The 18,589-nt window shown below is 50.8% G+C and overlaps 1 protein-coding gene across 1 annotated transcript in view; it reads left to right on the top strand.

The window, feature by feature from the left end:
- Positions 1 to 18,589, top strand: part of COL15A1 (collagen type XV alpha 1 chain) — a 108,997-nt gene that overhangs the window by 78,026 nt on the left and 12,382 nt on the right. Inside the window, exons 22-34 of the mRNA XM_047830927.1 lie at positions 1,819 to 1,854; positions 4,403 to 4,465; positions 6,722 to 6,790; positions 6,901 to 6,936; positions 9,562 to 9,615; positions 9,717 to 9,776; positions 11,182 to 11,250; positions 11,373 to 11,414; positions 13,909 to 13,954; positions 16,077 to 16,157; positions 16,564 to 16,613; positions 16,716 to 16,817; positions 17,732 to 17,876. Of these exons, the coding sequence (XP_047686883.1) occupies positions 1,819 to 1,854; positions 4,403 to 4,465; positions 6,722 to 6,790; positions 6,901 to 6,936; positions 9,562 to 9,615; positions 9,717 to 9,776; positions 11,182 to 11,250; positions 11,373 to 11,414; positions 13,909 to 13,954; positions 16,077 to 16,157; positions 16,564 to 16,613; positions 16,716 to 16,817; positions 17,732 to 17,876 (853 nt within the window). The remainder of the gene's footprint in view (positions 1 to 1,818; positions 1,855 to 4,402; positions 4,466 to 6,721; positions 6,791 to 6,900; positions 6,937 to 9,561; positions 9,616 to 9,716; positions 9,777 to 11,181; positions 11,251 to 11,372; positions 11,415 to 13,908; positions 13,955 to 16,076; positions 16,158 to 16,563; positions 16,614 to 16,715; positions 16,818 to 17,731; positions 17,877 to 18,589) is intronic.

Genomic DNA, 18,589 nt, shown 5'->3' with positions numbered 1-18,589 from the left:
AAAGAACTTTGCATTTCTGAGAAGTTGCTATCGCATTAATTTGATCACTCGGGAAGTTTTGTGTCCAATGCAGTGGAAGCTTCCAGTCTCATGTATCGGAAGTATGTGTCATGGAAAGCAAAGAATCCTAAGTAACAAACCGATTGACGTCTGTGGGATGCCTTTGGCCTGCTTTTATTTGCATGATCTCATCTCCTAGAACGGGAAGAGCCTAGGGAGACCTAGCCTTGTGCTAATGGGAAAACCAGCGCACAAGGAGAGAACATGACCTGCTTTGGTCTTTCCAGCCCCCTGTTAGAGATCGGGACCACTTAGCAAAGCTGCAGTATCTCTGCAAGTCTGCAGAGTCGGCCTATGGCATAAGGAGACCTAAAAGGAAGGAAGCTCCTTCCTGCAGCCTGTGCCATAAATCCCCGTTGCACCTCCTAGCATCTGCTGGTGACAGCCGGAAAGAGAGGAAAGAGCTGTGGTCTTAGGAGCCCTGGGGTTCCAGCCCATGTCCACACACCACTCTGAGCCTCTGAGCCTGTCCTCTGACACTGCCTCAGCAGCCTTTAGGGCAGCTCATAAGAGGTTGGTGGATGTGAATCTGCTTTGCAAATGGCAGCACTTAGCGCAAGCCCACATGCAGATTGAGGCTTATACTTCCACAGCTGGGCAGCCCACCCACCCCTGTGGTCCCTAATGAGGTTGGCCTCCACCCCCAGCATCCATGTCCTGGGGAGAACTTGGCGCTCCCCCCAAGGCTTCTGCAGATATCTGGGACGTTCTTCTAGAGCCAGCCTGTCCTGCTGAGGGACCTCTGTTGGTGGGTACTTCTGCCGTCTCTTTACTACAGCCAATGGGGCTTCTTTTCCTTGGTTTCTGTAAAATCACTCAAAATACCCCAATAGTTAACCCCTAAAGCAAACCAGCTCTCAAGAAAAAGTCATCTCACAAAGGGTCTTGGTATTTCCCAAACAATTAGAGGTTTGGGGTTATTACTAAAGGAAAATACCCTCTAAAATCAAAGATTCGGCATCTCTGTCCTAAGAGTCCCTGGGGCTTGTCTGCCCCATCCCTTCTCCCTCCCCGCACCCCTAGAATCTGCCTTCCCTTCCAATCCCCGTCCTTCCTTTAGCAAATCCAAGGATCCTTTTCGTTCCTAATGAAGGGCCAGAATTTTCCTACTCAGAGGCCCATCCCTCCCTGAGGGGACTCAAGTCCCAGCTGGCACCCTTCTGCTTCCCCACCCCACTGTATATACAGTGGGTTGAGAAACGTGTTGCTCTCCAGTTGTCTGTCTCTCTATGTATTCTGCCAAAGTCAGACATTTAATGAGCATGTGGGTACCTGGGCCGGCAGGAAGAAGAGTCCCGGCCAATGTGGAGTGAACCGCACACTGTCTGTTTGTTCTTCTCTGAGGGAGAAGCACTGAGTCTTCCACCCCCAAATACCTCGGCACACCCTTTGGGCCCACGCCTCAGAAATTAGGGGCTGCTTCTCCAAGAACATGTATCAAGTGATTTCACAGAGGAGAAGGCAGACCCTTCAAATGCAGAGTCCTGCATGGGGGTGGGGTGGCAGTGGGGGCTCTGGGCTCCTGGGCACAGTTTCTGACTCCGTCACTAACCAGCCGCGTGACTCTGCACGGTCCCTTCCCCTCTTGGGCCTCAACATCCTCGTCTGCAACATGGATCGTGAGACACCCTCCACCGTGGGAACATGCTTGGGTCTTTGGGAGCTGCTGGGAGGGGGTGGGCCCCTGAGGCACAGCATTCCTGCTGGCTCTGGAAATGCTGCTGCTAACCAGCCTATTTTATCCTTGGTATGTCACAGGGTCCGGAGGGCATACCTGGGCTGCCGGGATTTCCAGTAAGTACCACAGTAGCCATCTTCCCTCTGTGCCCTGGGGCTGTGTTCATTCTGTGCCTTCCACCTGGAATGCCATTCTCCTCCTTCTCTATGACACCATCTTGTTCATGTAACCTGCCCTGGTTGACCCTCACCTGGAGCAATCCTTTCCTCCTTTTTTTTAAATTTTTTTATTTATTTTTTTATTTTTTAAAGTTTATTTAAAAGAGACAGAGCGTGAGTGGGAAAGGGGCAGAGAGAAAGGGAGACAGAGAATCCCAAGCAGGCTCCGCACTGTCAGCGTGGAGCCCGATGCAGGGCTTGAACTCATGAAACCTTGAGATCAGAACCTGAGTCGAAACTAAGAGTCAGGACGCTTAACTGACTGAACTACCCAGGTGCCCCATCCTTTCCTCCTTTGAGTCCCATAGGCTTTATTTTCACCTCTGCTGTGATTCTTTTCTGCCCTTAATAAGTTATTCGTACCCTTGTCTTTTTTTCTCGATTGTACTGTGAACAGCTTGTGGAGGTTGGGTCTTAATCTCTCTCCTGGTACCAGCAGAAACCAGAGCCAGTGGTTGGCTGCCTATGAATGTGAGGGGATGAGTCAAGTATACAGTCCCTGCAGATCAGTGTCCTAAAGAGAGAGGATGGGAGCAGTGGGGGATGAGGGGGAGCAATCACAGACTAGAAGCCCAACAATTAATAGTCTGTGTGCACACTATTGTGGCTTCCACCGTGGAAGGTGAATATGCATTTCTGTATAGAAAGTGATCAGTTTTGTCTAAAAGTGTGAGCTTGTGCTTACGCTCAAGGCTCCAGCGTGAAATCTGCACAATTTCTCCAAGACACTCCAGATCTGAAATGTCCTAATGCCAACAGCGTATGGGTTGCCTCCAGGCAAATGAAGGAGATTTAACAAAACTGTGACAGAAATTTGTTCTTGATGATGGAATATAAGTGATTTCTCTTTCTGTTTCTTTCTGTTTTTCTGAGCTTTTTACATTTTGTTTTTTTTAATTTTTTTTAATGTTTATTTTTGAGAGAGAGAGAGAGAGAGAGAGCAAGCAGGGGAGGGGCAGAGAGAGAGGGAGACACCGAACCCAGGCTCCAGGCTCTGAGCTGTCAGCACGAGCCCGACTTGGGGCTCCAGCCCATGAACTGCGAGATCATGACCTGAGCTGAAGTCGAACACTTAATGGACTGAGCCACACAGGTGCCCCTGAACTTTTTACATTTTGCAAAAGGAGCATATCCTGTCATGACACTGGCAATACGTGTGAACAAGACCTCAGGAACAGGAGAGAGAGTGGCAGTCATGGAGAACACCTCTTTTGTTAAGAGGAGGAGAGGCCAGACCTCTGAGCTCCGGCCCTGGCTTGGCTGCTCCGAACCAGGGGCATGTTCCCAGAACACGTTTTCTTCTATATGAGTAGGGCTGTGTTCCCGCGGGAGCCCCCAGGGCCACTTTAGGGAGTAAAGAGGGGCCACAAAGTGGGATTCCAGGCCACCAACCTGCAATAAAGAAGCTCCATCTGACATATTTTATATATTGAGCTTTCATTCAAGTCTTTACTTGAAAAAAAAAAAGGAATGAAAAGAGTTTCATTGCTAAAAAGTAACAATAACAAATATTTGAAAGCCACTGCTCTAGTGGGTAACTCCCCCTTTAACCCACAAGACTGCACAGGGACTTGTGAAAAGCTACATGGCAGTAAAGTGTGAAACACCTTTTTGGGGCAGACATCTGGCTGTGAGTCACTGTCACAGGTATATAGTGTTGGAGTTAAGAAGAGGTCACCTCTGGCTGGGTGTGCAGAACTTGGCTCCGCAGAGGGGTGGCTGGGCATTCCCGCAGCGGGAAGGGCGTGGGCAGAAGCGCGGAGGCAGTGGGCAGGGCAGAGAGGATAAGGGGAAAGGCTCACCTGGGTGTGTGATGGGGAGCAGGGGATGAGGTGCTGAGGCTGGCTGGGATGGGTTTGAGTGTCAGGCTGGGACGTTTGGATCCCATCCCATATGTGGTGGGGAGCCAGACGGGAAGCAGGAGTCCCGGGCGATGAACGGTGGGTGGAGGTAGGCCACGGGGTGGCCAGGAGGACCCATGGGGTGAGCAGAGGCAGCAGGACCAGGCTGTCTCAGTAGGGCCCCTCAGAGGAAGCCAAAGTTCAGAGGCAGGGGCCTCTAGGCCTCCTAGTGCTCAGTGCTGTCGTCTTTCCACCATACCACAATTCTCGCATCACTTAAAATTAAGAAAACGTCATGGCTAGTTGTGACTTCTTCCTAGCAGCAGAAGAAGCTCTTTTTTTTTTTAAGTTTATTTATTTATTTTGAGAGAGAGAGCTGGGGAGGGGCAGAGAGAGAGAGAGAGAGAGAGAGAGAGAGAGAATCCAAAGCAGGCTCCATGCTGTCAGTGCAGAGCCTGATGCAAGGCTTGAACTCATGAACCGTGAGATGACCTGAGCCGAAACCAAGAGTCGCCCAGGCTGAGCCGACTGACTGCCCGCCCAGGCACCCCTAAAGCATTTTAATCTTAACAAACAACAAAATACCCTCCGATGATTCCTTTCAGGGCCCTCGTGGACCAAAAGGTGACACCGGTGTGCCTGGATTTCCAGGACTAAAAGGAGAACAGGTAAGAGGGACCCAGGTATTTAGTGGGATCATGCTCCAGAACTTGCTAAATATTTCAAATTGGCTGAAAGTAGCTTTTAACTTTAAAAAAGTTTTCTGAGATATAATTCACATGCCACAAAATCCATTCCTTTAAATTGTAGAGTTCAGTGATTTTTAGTATATTCACAAGGTTGTACAGCCATCACCACTTCCCAATTCTTGAACATTTTCGTGCCAAAAAGAAACTCCATATTTAGTAGCAGCCACTCCACAGCTGTTAACTTTTATGATCTAAGTGGCCCTCCAAGGTGAAGGTGGGTCATGGTGGGGACATTGATTCTCATCATAGTCCCATGTGCCATGCTTTATCTAGCGACCTGTTGGGCACCCCCATTAGAGTGTGTGCTCCCTGAGGGCAGGGCCACATGCCAGTTTCTTCTCTATGGTCCCAGTACTTAGCATAGGATCCGGTGCACAAATGGCACCCAAGACATTTATTGGATAAAGGAACATAAAATTAATCAGTACAATAGATGCTAGTATTTAGAAGTTATAAGTTGAGCATTCTGCATTTGGATGGCAGTCTTCGTCCAAAATCTTTGGAATAAATATTTAGCATGCAAAGAATATCCTGGGAACTCCCAAGACACGGAACAGACCTTTCTATCCTTCCGTATTTGCCTCTTAGAATTAACTTCCTGGTTGGTTTTTATAGATAAGAGGGAGAATAACATCCATACACAGATTGCAAAGACTCTGGATTGGGTCACGAATTCATCTATCCATTTGTGTACTCATCCATCTTATATCCATTCCTAAGGATGTGCCAGCCGGGTTCCTATAGTAGGCACTAGGGATATAGAAGTAAGACATGAGGAACAGACATGCAGTTAGCCAACAGAAAGCATGGCCGTTGCTGTAACGGTGGTCTATGCGAGGCCAATAGCAGAAACCCCTGATTCTTCCTTGAGAGGCACAGAGGGTGGGTATGTCTCCAAAAGGAGGGAGCATTAAGCTTCTGTCTTTTTGTTCTCCCCCCACCATTCCACACTGGCCCCCCAGCAGAGGCTCCAGTGTCTGTTGGACCATAATTTTAGGGCGTAGGGAGTTCAAAGGTCTGCATTTGGCACCATGTGGGGTGGTGTCTTGGGATGCTTTTTGCTGCCTTGGGCCTTTGACAAGCCGCCGCTGTGGCTTGGGAGGAGGCCTGGTCGAACCAGAGTGGCTCTTGCTTTAAACACTATTTTTAGAGGGACCTACGTGCCGTCGCCACCGCTAATTTCCTACCACCTTGAAAACTGGGATGGGCACCGAGCCAGCTCTGCTCCAGCCCTCGCAGCAAACGCACTTTCTCTCGCTCTGCCTCTAATGCTTCTGTGCTTGTCCTTCTTACTGCTGCCGTGCTCAGGACTGCCTTTCCTCGCCAGTGCAGTGGTAAGATCCAAATATGAGGTGTGGGCTCAGGGGGACGGAGGGAAGAGGCCGCTCTGCTTGCTTTGGCACTGCTGTCCCGGCTGCTTCTGGCCCCGTTGAAGGGGGACTTTAGTGTGGTCCAGCCTAGCACCTCAGGGGCCAGTGCTGAAGTTTGGAGCCAGAGTGTTAGAGTGATATGGAAGGTCCCTCCACCTGGCCTTCTCTGTGCACACATATCTTCTAGGAAGCCTCCTGGGATAAGTAGATGGCTCTGCTGAGGACGGGATCTAGGGCAAGATTGGCCACCTGGCTACCCCTCTCCCCAGTTCCCCAGCATCTGAGATAGCTTTGTCTGCTCAGGATTGCACAGGATCCCGGAGTCTGGGGACAGAGTTCCACATGGAGACACGAGGCCTCTGTGTTGAGAGAGGCCTCTAGTGTTCATACTTTTGTCTCTTTCCCAACTGTAGGCATTTTAACGAGAATAAGGATTGTTAGGGAGGCAAGCCACCAAGTAAATTAGGAGCCAGAGGTTCTCAGAGGGGTGGTGTGTAGTAGGAGGTGGGGAGGACCTTGTCAGGCTGGTTCCTGGAGGGTCGGGAGGTGAGGATGTAGATCCATCGGTGTGGGAGCCCTTGAGGCTTGCAGGACGCCCACCTGGACTTGTGTGTTGAGGGAGTAACCCAGAGAGCGAGTGCTCAGGTAGGAGGCCCCTGCAGTTTGTTCTCCAGGGACAGGTCATGTCCGATCAGCGGGGCTGCAGGTACGGGATCGGGGCTACAGGACCACGGGCCCAAGGGAGCCTCTGGATGAGGCCGTGAGGAAGAGACCCGATTTCATTGAAAGGTTCTCTGAATTGCAGGGAGAGAAGGGAGAGCCAGGTGCCATCCTCACCGGGGACATTCCTCTGGAACGGCTGCAGGGGAGAAAGGTAATCATGTCACCAGACCCTGAAGGCACACATCCGCTTCAACGCCCCATGTTTGTTCCTGGCACCGACTGTGTTCCTCTGAATGATGAGTTTGTATCTCCCTGCTTTAGGGTGAACCTGGTGTGCATGGAGCCCCCGGACCAATGGTAAGCCAGACCATCTCTCAGCTGGGGCTGGACTGGGGGGCTTGAAGCATTTCTCATACTTTGGCTCCGTTAGATTGAGTTGTCAAGTTGTGAAAATAGCAAGGGTGTGGCAAATGTATGTGGATTAGGGTATGCTAATTGTAGTCCAGTGAAAATCTCAGTGGGTTAGCACAGAAGCAGCTTCTCACTCTTGCCAAGCCCATGGTCGTTGTTCCTAGGTGGGCATCTACCCCCAAGCAGTGATTCAGGGACCCAGGATACTTTTATCCTGGGACTCTGCCGTCCGGTGGTTTCCCAAGCCACACTGGCATCTTCCAGCTCCGCAGGCTGAGGCTGGGGAGGGGAAAGAGGTCACGAAGGATGATGAACATCACTTTTAGCACATTCCACTGGCCAGAACTCAGAAGTGTAGGTTAGCTGTGTGTCATGGAAGGAGAGGAGAATCGACTGGTGCCGACCACTCGCGGGTATACCACATGCTTGCTAGCTGAAGATTGCCATTGCCCAAGGAACCCCTCAGAGGAACCCCAGAAAGTCTCTCTTGTTTCTTGGACCTAGTGTCTATGAGGCCTTGGGCAAGTCCATTTCTGTCTGGGCTTCTGTTTTCCCATCTTACGGAGGGCAGAGGTACAGTTAAAGGTATCAAGTTAGTACTAGATGATATGATAGGGCCCTTCTTGGCTTACTTGCTCTAGGAATCTGTAACCCATTTGGGCTGCTGAATGGTTTTTAAGCTCCCAGTTCTCTCAAGAATGAACTGTAAACCTCTCTGTCATAGAGTCCTCCCCAAGAACAACAACGACAACAAAATTCAGGTGTAAAATGTCTACTGTGGGTCAGACGCTGTACTGATACTTCACACAGACCATCTCATGTCAGACTCACTGCTCTAAGAGGTATCAGAATTCCCAGTTTATAGACCAGGAAACGGAGGTCAAAGAGAGTGAATAGCTTGCCCACTGTCACACAGCTTGTAAGTGGTACACTGGGGATTTGAGCCAAGCCTGTTGGAGTCTGTATCCAGGTTTTCCCCACTGTCCCCAGTAAACATTTCTTCTAAAGCATTTTGGCCTGGAGATTTGTACATGGGGTTTGTTTGGTTGAAGCTGGACCTCAGGCCTGAGGAGAAGGGACCTCACAGACACATGTCCTTGACGAATGGCCCATAACCTCCAAGTTGCATCCCTCAAAGGACCTTCCGAGGCCTTTGGCCCCTTCAGTCAGGCAGAATGGGTGCCCTGCAGAGGAGAAACCGTGGGCTAAGACAGACTGGGGGAGTATGGTGTTAACCACTGGTGAATCACTTACCAACATCCAGTACCATGGAAATATTCCAGGAGTTAGCAATGGTGGCCAGCACGCCGCTTCAGATGGCCATGTCACTTGTTCCTACCAAAGCCCAGTGTGTGCACAGCTTGCCAAGCTCAGACAGCATGGGAGACCTTCTTCTCCTTCGCATGATGATGTCATATGGGCTACTTGTGGCCCTCATGACTGGTATAGCTTACAGTGCCTTTACAAGCTCCCTAGAGCCTTGTTACTCGTGGCTCCTGGATCAGCATCATCAGCATCACCTGGGAGCTTGTTAGAAATGCAGAGCCTTAGGCCGCACCCTGGACCTGCTGGGTCTGCGTTGTGACAAGATCCCAGGTGACGCCTGGGCACACTGACGTTTGAGAAGAGCTCTGCACTAGAACATACCACCAAGTGGCCTGTGCCCTGTTACTCCTTCTGTTCTTGCTTTTCTATCTTTAGGACTATTGTGGGCTGGGTACTTTACATACAGAGCCCGTTTTAACTCAGCTTTATTTGCCATTTTCCAGGGCATGGCTATATCTGTTAATGTCAGCAGGAAGAAGGGACTTGGAGACCCCAGGCTTAAACTAGTCATTCCCCTGGGAGGACGGGGCAGACCCAGCTACAGAAGTAGGAAAGTGTAGACTGGAGGCAGAGGGTGTTCTGGGAAGAGGTAGTGTGCATTGTACATATCCTGGATGCCAGAAGGCATAAGCGTTCCTGCAGGAGAGTGGAACAGGGCAGTGGCTCTAGAAGCATGAAGACATAGAAAGCCAGCACTGGAATGAATAAGCGTCCACAGGTCAAAGACTCATCTGAAGAATTGAGGTGCCAGGCCAAGACTCTGGTCCTGAGAGACAGGTGGGAGCAAGGCAGGAGCCAAATCCTGGAGCAGGTTCTCAGGCTGGGCTAACACGAGAGGCGAGGCAGGGCTGCGTTATTCCGACTGGGACGTAAGACCTAGGGCAGAGGTCCGTCTTCTAAGCTACCCCAGTACCTAGCTACCAGGGGGGCTGTGGCCCTGAGCTACTGCCCCTTGCTCCTTCCTTAGCCCTGACTGAGAGGGTGGGGTCCAGAGTCTTGGGTGGGGTACATCCTGCAGGAGGCCATGGGGTGCAAAGGGGTTGAATCGGTGGTCCCAGCTGAGAGCAGAGAGATTGGGAGTCAAGGTTCCAGGCAGGTGCATACTTCATAATTGCCCATTGTCCTCCCTCCTCCCTGCCCAGTGATTCTTCCTCACCACTGCCCATGAAGGCAGGCCAGTGCCCCTCATTGCCCTGGCCCTTGACTTTCTCTTCTTTTCTAATCTGATACTTGTTTTGCCTCTAGGGGCCCAAAGGACCACCAGGACACAAAGGAGAGTTTGGCCTCCCCGGACGACCCGTAGGTGTCGCTGTTTCTCAGACTGGATGTGAGGGGAGGACGCGTGGGCTGGGCCAGCTGGCGGTCAGTGGGTTTACTAAGGCATCTCCTGTGGGTTGCAGGGTCGTCCGGGACTGAATGGCCTCAAGGGCGCCAAGGGAGACCGAGGGGTCATGATGCCGGTGAGTGAGATGACCAGTGCCCCAGCCCCCCACTACCTGGGACAGAGCCCTGAGTCCAGTGTCCATGGGGGTGGGGGGGGGGGCGGCTAAGAGAGTACCAGGTCCAGTGAGTGGGGCTTGCAGACAGAATCTTCAGGAATGTTTGTCTCCTTCCTCCACTGCCACTTCCAAAGATCCTTCAGCCCATCCCTGTCCTCCAGCCCACTCTCAGGAGGGTCTCTGCCACTGAAAGCTCCTAAGTGGAACATAAGCTTCCTTGTCCCGACCCAAGAGGAAGGGTGGGAGAGAGATCTGGGTATGCTCAGGAAATCTGGTCTCACATCCCAGGATCCTGACCCTGGGGTAATACCCCATCTTCCCGCTGTACACGGTCCCAGGGATATCACACCTCTAGGGGCTCAGCACATGTTTGTGAGTGCATATCAAAGGTAGGTCAGCTACTTAGGCAGAGCCTCACAAGGTGGCAGACACTGGGGGCATCAGCAGGGTCCAGGGTCTACAATAAGGACGCCAGTGTTTCTTGAGCACCTACTATGTACCAGACTCTCTACAAAGTCTACTTTTGTTTGCACCATCCTGTCTCTGCTCTGCATCTCCAGAAATCAGACAGGCAAGTGAGGACTGGCTCACACTCCTCAAGCACGCTGCGGCTACTAGGTAAAGCAGGTACTCGTGCCTTCACTGAGGAGGATCCGTGCAGCTTCCAAGCGGGCCGGACTCCTCATACCTGTGGTCAGAGCCTCACCCGTCCTGCTGCAAGGTCCTGCTTGAGATCTGGGCTTGGAGGAAAAGACATTACACAGCATTAAGGCCGCTGACCTGGCTTTGACAATAATGCCACTCTGTGGAGCAAGCTTGGGATTCTCTCTCTCTGCTCCTCTCCCACTCACACACTCCCTGTCTCAAAATAAATAAACATTAAAAAAAAGAAAAGAAAAGAATGCTGCTAGTGAACAAGAGTTTTGCATTTGTTTTTGCATTTATGAGGCACTCTCTGAGGTACCGTATCAGGTGAGGGACCCTCCGGTCCCCACGCCACCTGCCCCTCCATAACAGGGATGTGCTGGTAGAGAGGTGGTGGGCTCCGTGTTGGCTGAGCCCTTCTCTGGGAGGCAGAATCTAGGTTCCAGCTGTGTGGCTTTGAGCAGGTCACTTCCCCTCTCTTGGCCTCTGTCTCCATTCGTAAACCAGGGATAGTGCTTGCTCCTCTGCCTCTTCCATGGGTGGCCGTAAAGATGCAATGGGGTCATGGATGTTGACGTGCTGTTTCCAAGTGTCAGGCCTCCCTGTGGGAGAAGTAGGCGACTTTAGAGGGTCTTCTTTCCCCATTCCTGGAGGAAGTATCCCGCAGCTGCCCTGCACTCACAATAACCTCAACTCAGGAATGGCCTTTTTCTCCCTTCAGGGCCCACCTGGCTTACCTGGTCCTCCAGGGCCCCCTGGACCCCCTGGAGCTGTGATCAACATCAAAGGAGTAAGCTGGATAGGGCGGGGGAGGGAGACCTTCAGGGGCTACTGGGGAGTAGGCCCCAGACTGGCCTAAGCTGGAGTCAGGCGTCCTGATGGCCTCACTTCTCTTGTTCTCACTTCCTGCAGGCTGTCTTCCCAATACCAGTCCGGCCACACTGCAAAACACCGGTAAGTAGTATACAGTCAGTGCCCTGAGGAGCAGATGTTGGCATAGAAAGCGACTCAGAGAAGATGATCCGTTTTTGTGTTGAACCCCTTCAGTCCATCAGTGTTCTCTTTGATGTCTCCTATCACTTACATATAGACCCTTAAGTAGGTCGCTAGAAGCTCCCAGATAACAGACCATGGCAGTGACACATACTGGATCTTCTAAAAGGTGCACACACTGGCAGAGTGTTTCTTTTAATGCAATCAAAAAGCAATGTCTTTTGTTATTATAACCACATTAGCTTCACGTTTGGAGCAAATAGTAAGAAGTAAAATAACCCCCTTAAAAATACAGATGGGAAAATAAAGCAATTCCAATCAGTGTTCTTTGCGTTAGGAACTTTTGGCTAAAACCTGTAAGTGAATGTGTGCTGTCCCTTCCCATCTGGTATGTTGAACAGCATACAACGCTGAGAGGAGAGGAAGGACTCTCCCTCCCACTTTATAGTGAGGAAGCAAACTGGGACTGGGACAAGCTCACAGAGTTGTCCAAGGTTTCAGTACTGACAGAGCTGGGGTCATCCCTCGGGTCCCCTGACCACTAGGCACTGTGACTCCAAGGGGTCAGGCACGTGCCCGGTCACCCCAGCTAGGCAGTGGCACTGTCCCTGAGGTCTTGCCCATTTCTTTGGGGAAGCCCAGGGAGAGTGGGCCTGTCCCTGTGCACGGGCATTGGTCACAGAGCTGTGCGTGACCATTTCCTCATTTGTTCAACAAGTATTTATTGAGGACTTACTGAGAGCCAAGTACTCTGCTAGGCCCTGGAGATGCAGGGGTGAACTAGACGGGCGTGGCCTCTGTTCTCAGAAGTTTGCAAATTATAATTTAGAAAGGTTCCTTGAAGTGGGTTCATAATTGATGCTTGTTGGGTGTGGTGTTGAGGCTCGGATCAGAGGCTTTAAAATGACGCAGTTTGGCTGAGTTCTGTCCATGTCGAAACTTTGAGGCACCCAAGTCTGCAGCCCAGGGCCCGGGAACTCTGGCATAGAATGCAGATGATATGACCCACTAAGACGTCCAGGGGGCCTGCTGGTCTATGTGAGGACGACATCAAGCCAGGTCATGTTTACACCGGTCGCCTGAAGGGAAACATAAAATGTCAGTGCTGGAGGGACGCTCCTGAGAGATGACTGCATTCCTCCTCCTTATCATACAGAAGGAGAAACCGGCAGCCTAGAGAGGCAAAGGGTCTGCTCGAGATTCCTGGAGAGTTTGTGCCCAAAGCCCCTCTCTGCTAACATGATTGCAGGTGTCATGGGACAGCACTTAGCAAATGTGAGAGTGTTCTAAAAATGTACTGCAATTACCACGACCTGTGCTAGGACCCTTTCCAGTGGCCACAACCTTTGGGGTCATGAGATTACAGAAAAGAAACCAAAGATGAGCTCAGAGCATTTTTGGTGAGCTTTTGATTTCACATTGCCTGGCTGGACACCATGGGGCTTGGGCATGGACATTTCCTGATCAGCTCTTGAAACGGACACTTGAAAAACAAATGCTTTCTGTCACGTCCATCATTCTATAAGCCCCCTTCTAATTTCGGCTCCTTCCTGACACCACCATGATTTCTAGCCACATGGGGAGCGGAGGAACCCTATCAGCATAGCCACAGGATACCAGCTGGCCACTCCAGCCTACATCCTTAACTTTGAAATGTCTTTTCTGGGGGATTCTCATCTGTTCCCCCCATCTTCTCTGGGTGACCCCTGAGCAACTTGTGACCCTCCACCCAAAAGTAGGAGGATCCTGGTGCCAGAGGGATCATTTTGATTCCACATAGCAACTGGGAAAAGGGGAAGTTGGGTATTAAAAGCAGGGTCTCCAGTGGCTCTGTTCTATAGAAAAGACAATGCAGGAATCTGGAAATGAACTGGGAAGGAATATTATCTAGGACGACTTAGATGCCAGACCCCTGGCACTTAATGGGGAGTCTAGAATAGCCCTTCCAACCAAGTGATAACCCCCCCTTATTCATTACTACTACCGTTATCAGCTCCTGTTCATTATGCACATCCTTGGTTATACACCGTAGCAAAGCCATTGGCTGTGTAGCCTCACACCTGGGTCGTCACTCACTGAGATGCTTGACCTCTCACATGAATCCATCCTAAATGATAAGAAAGCAGGCCAAGAACGCTCTCGGTTGGCTAAATCAACACTGTCGGGATTTGTTGTCTTGCAGCTTTGGGCTTTCCCTTCGCACAGTTGTTCAACCAGTAGGTCTCACCTCCCCCCGCTGGCTGCATAATGGGCACCCCCCAGTTGAAGGCCTGGGATGCCTGTGCAATGAGGGCTCCTGGGATTCTGGGGGTTCCAGAGCCAAAGAAAGGCCTGACTCCATGACATCGTGCCTCCTACCACACACCCCTGGGACAGGGGACAGTGGCAGCTGCCTGTGGATACAAACACCAGGACATGGTTGGCACCTTATGACCTTGCCTTTCTCTCTCTCCAGGTTGATACCACTCATCCTGGGAATTCAGAACTCATCACCTTTCATGGTACAGCTTCTCTTCTTCACCTTCTGTTTCTGTGGGACTTTTCCAGACCCTTGTAGCTCTGCAGAAGGTGGTCTCCACTCCCAGTGCTGGACCTAAGACTCATGGTGGGGAAGATCTGGCTGCATGTGGTGGGATCAGGGGTAGCTGAGCCAGCGCTGTGGGACTGGGCACCTCTCTTCGGTTTTGTCACACGTCTGTATATTCTATACATCGTGGCTGGGACTTCCAGCCAGCAGGAAGTACTCAGGTTGGCTGTTTATTTGTTAATTTGTTCATAAAGCATCCACCGAGGCCACAGTGTGTGAATCTATCCCGTGCACTGGGCAGATGAATCCTACACCATTCTTGCCACCCGGGCCCTTAGACTCCTTTAGATAGAACTATTTTAAAAATCATTCTAATGTAATATACCAAGAACTAATACAGGGAAGGGCTATGGGAGCTCAGAAGACCTTTGCTTCAAAGTGTTTTTGGACCAGCAGCATTAGCATCTTCTGGAGGCGTGTTAGAAATGCAGCGTCTCAATCGCTTCTCGGGCCTTTGGGCTAAGATCAAGTGTAAGATCCACTGTAGACCTGCTGAATCAGAGGCTGCACTTTAAGCCCCCTACTGTGTCTGCACAGGAAAGTGTGAGAGGCGCTGGCTCTAGGTATCCGATTAGTAAATGTCAGCAAGGGGCATAGGCCAGGAGACAGGAGTCTGCAGGGGAGCAGTCGCTCTGGTCCCATGTCCCCACACTCTCTCTCCCTCTGTGTGTCCCTCAGACTGAGAGGTCTGAGCACTTGCAGTTTAAACAGGGAAGAGTCATTTTTTCCCCAATACTGACCTCTGGCTCTGCTCTGTTGTCCATGGCCCGCCAGGCTGTGGTCTTCCTGATGTTATCTGGCCCCATGGGTTTTCTGTTGGTTTTGGTTATAAGGTCCAGACTGTTTCCACCCTCCATGCTCAGATCCAGTTCAAGGCTCCCCCTGCCCCTGGTGCAAGGGAGACCTTGGGGAGGCGGGGTAGAGCTGGATTTGCTGTCTCAGATCCCTGGTGGTTCCCCCATCCCCACGGGGCCACTCTGGGAGACAGGGGAGGGAAGAGACCTTTCTGGACAGGACAGCCCCTGGTGAGCCTGTGTCCTGCTACTTACTGGTGGTTGTTACTCCCACTTCGTGAGATAAGCAGCCACATTGGTGGTGGTGATCGAGCTCACCATCCCCTTCTCTGGGCTTCACCACTCCTGTGATCTCACCAGGGAGGGTGGAGGCGCTGCCGCCCTGGCCCTGTGATTGCATCTCCCAGGGGACCCCCAGCTGGTGGCGTTGGGCCTCTGGTACTCACACTCCTCCCGTGCCGGGAAGCCTGAGCACCCAAACCCCATCTCTCGGCCCGAGGGCACTGCTGGGTCGATCTGTCACATCTCTTGGGAACTAGGAATTCGGAGATCTAGTGTCTACCCCACCCATCAAAGTGGGGAAAGGGGATTGCTTCCCTTTCCCAATGTTGAACTTCTGGAAGGCTCTCTCCGTGCCTCTCCCCCGCTATAAAAGAGTTGGAGAGAGAGAGAGTGCTTCTCACAAATCCTGAGGGGTGGTGGTGGGGTACACAGTTGGCATCCTTCCAACTTTGTGCCTGGAATACTTCGCACCCTTATGGTCCTCTGAGGGAACCTGGAAGGTTCCCCTCCTCCCCTATCCCACCATGCCACACACACACACACACACACACAGATGAGATGGGACTGGAGGCCTGACTGGGTGTTGAGCCCTCAGGCTGTGTGCATGAAGCTGTCTGAGACAGAGTTAACTGTAGCTTCTGCTGGGCCCCCACTGTGCATTGCTGGCACCTTAGAGACAGCACTTACTGCCTCCTACTTCACATTACCCTTCACCGTGTCCATCTTCCCACAGAGACCGAGCTTTTGAAGGTCAGGAATTGCATCTGATGTATCTACCTCTGCCCTCCCCATAATTTAGCAAACGATTTCATACCCTCAATAGGCCTTTGTTTATTGAGTGGACTTTGCTAAAAGGGCTCAATTTGAAAACTTGTCACAGAAACGTTTTATATAGAATGAAGGTGATTTTCCGCAGTATTTTTTTATATATATATAAAATATATGTGTATTTGATGGCAGGTGTTAAAGGAGAAAAAGGATCCTGGGGTCTTCCCGGCTCAAAAGGAGAAAAAGGCGACCAGGGGGCCCAGGGACCACCAGGTATTTTATCTCTTGTTCTGGATCTTGCCTTTGATTTCTGTTCCTGAGAAATCCAGCTGAGCTAGAAAGTAAGACAGATTATATTACCACCCTGACCACAAGCTCCATGGAGTTCTAGAGAGACCCAGTCGTGGGTCCAAGATGGAACACTGTCAAAAGAGACCAGAAGTTCCTGTGCAAAGCAAGGCCCAAAGAGGGCCAGTGACATGCTCAGGATCCCACAGTGTCTGGGTTGTGGGGCCCAGCCAAGGACTCGTTTCTGCCTCCAAGGCCAGTGCCCACTCTGTTAGCTAAACCAATGTGGGGGCACTTCCACTGGGGAATAATGATGGATGCCAAGTTGGAGAGTTTATTTTTGAATTTCTGAGATTACGGTGGTGAATTTTACGCAGCACTTCTTTTTCAGGCCCTCCAGTGGACCCGACTTACCTGAGATACCTTCTAAACAGTTTGAAGGTGAGTATCTCTCTACCAGACATTTGGCCTGTGTTTCCAAGTTCTCGAGCTCACGGTATGCACTGGTTCGCCTTACTCTTATTGAATGTTCTCTGCTTGCAGGGGGAGAATGGAGACAGGGGGATCAAAGGAGAAAAAGGAGACTCTCATGGTGACTTCTTTGTGTCAGGGCCTCCAGGACTACCAGGAAGTCCCGGCCTGGTTGTAAGTAGTGATTTTTCCTCGCCATTTTCCTCAGTAAATCACAGCCTTCCCTGACGCACCCCAGTGGGACTAGGCAGTTGGAGAGTCAAGGGTCTGTCACAGCACCACAAGCTGGAGGTAGGAGTTGGGCATCGGCCTCTCTCCCTCGTATTTACTTACCAACAGGGATGTTGGCTGAGGACCATGGAGGAAAGGGAGCTGGCCATGTCATATGCGTTCAGGTAACTTCCAGGTCATTAACCACACAGCCTTATTCATGTCAACGGTGGAAAATTTGCTCAACCCAAGGAGTTACTAACTAATGGTGAACATATCAGATAATAAAGGCAGAATGGAAGGTGAGGGAGATATTTTTAGAGGGGCTATTTGATTCTTCTGAAATCTCGCGAAAGAAGGAGCCCCTAGATAGGCTTGGTCTTCTTAGGACGCCAGGTTTCTCCAGCTCACAAGAGAAATTCAAGTTATGTCTCCAGTGAGATTATGACCAGATCATGACCCTCAGGAACCAGAAGCAAACCCTGGTCCCAGACAGAGCTCACCATGAGGGCAGACTCCAGCAAAGCCAGGAGACCAGGATTCTACTTCTACCTCTGCTGCTAATTCGCTTTGACACTTTGGACAAGCATAATTCTCTCTGTGCCTGGGTTTCTTAATCTGTGAAATGCAAAGTCTGGGCCCTCCCGACTCCAGGGCTCTCTGGGGTTGTATGCAGTGACATTGAACGTAATGACTGGGTTGCTGTTCTTTAGGTCTTACACCTGAGTTGTGCCCAGATTGGAGGATAATGATAGCAATAGCTCGTATTTATTGACTTTTTACAAACATCCTCACACAAAGAAGAGCTGGGACTTACAGTGATTACTGGGACTTACAGTTGCTTTCTCTCTACTGTTACTATGCTCTTGCCTTGACAGGGGCAGAAAGGGGAGACTGTCGTCGGGCCCCAGGGACCCCCTGGTGCTCCTGGCCTGCCTGGGCCTCCTGGCTTTGGAAGACCTGGTTCACCTGGGCCACCGGGCCCCCCAGGGCCACCAGGACCACCAGCTATCCTCGGAGCAGGTTAGTACTGTGAATGCCATCCCTGCTGTTGAGCTCAGGGTCACCACATCGGGCAGGCATGTCAGAGCCACACTGTATGACAGAGAGCTATTTCCAGGTTGGAGCTTTCTTTCTTTCCTTTTTTTAAAAAATTGATGTGTAATTCACATGCCATAAAATTCACCCATTTAAAGTGTACACTTCAGTGGTTTTTAATGTATTCACAAGGTTATGCGGCCATCACCTGTCTCTAATTCCAGAACATTTTCATCACCCCAGAAAGACACCCTGCACCAACTAGCATTCAGTCCTCATTCTCTCCTCCCCGCAGACCTGGGCACCTGAAGATTCACTTTTTATCTCTCAGGATTTGCCTACTCTAGACATGTCCTATCAATGGGATAATAACAATGTGTGGCCTTTTGTGTCTGGCTTCTTCCACTCAGCATCCTCCATGATGTATTATGTGTCAGTACTTCGTTCCTTGTTATGACTTAATAATCTTCCACTGTGTGGACATAGTACATTTTGTTTATCCATTCATCAGTTGGTGGACATTTGGGTCGTTTCCACTTGTTGGCTATTAATAACACTGTAGGGATGCCTGGGTGGCTCAGTTGGTTAAGTGTCTGACTATTGGTTTCGGCTCAGGTCATAATCTCATGGTTTGTGAGTCCGAGCCCCGCATCAGGCTCCTCTACCCCTCCCCCATTCTCTCTCTCTCAAAAATAAAT

This window comes from Prionailurus viverrinus, chromosome D4 (assembly GCF_022837055.1).
Source record: "Prionailurus viverrinus isolate Anna chromosome D4, UM_Priviv_1.0, whole genome shotgun sequence".
Lineage (NCBI taxonomy): Eukaryota > Metazoa > Chordata > Mammalia > Carnivora > Felidae > Prionailurus > Prionailurus viverrinus.
Note: the sequence above shows the minus strand (reverse complement) of the source record. Positions and strands in the feature narration are given on the sequence as shown.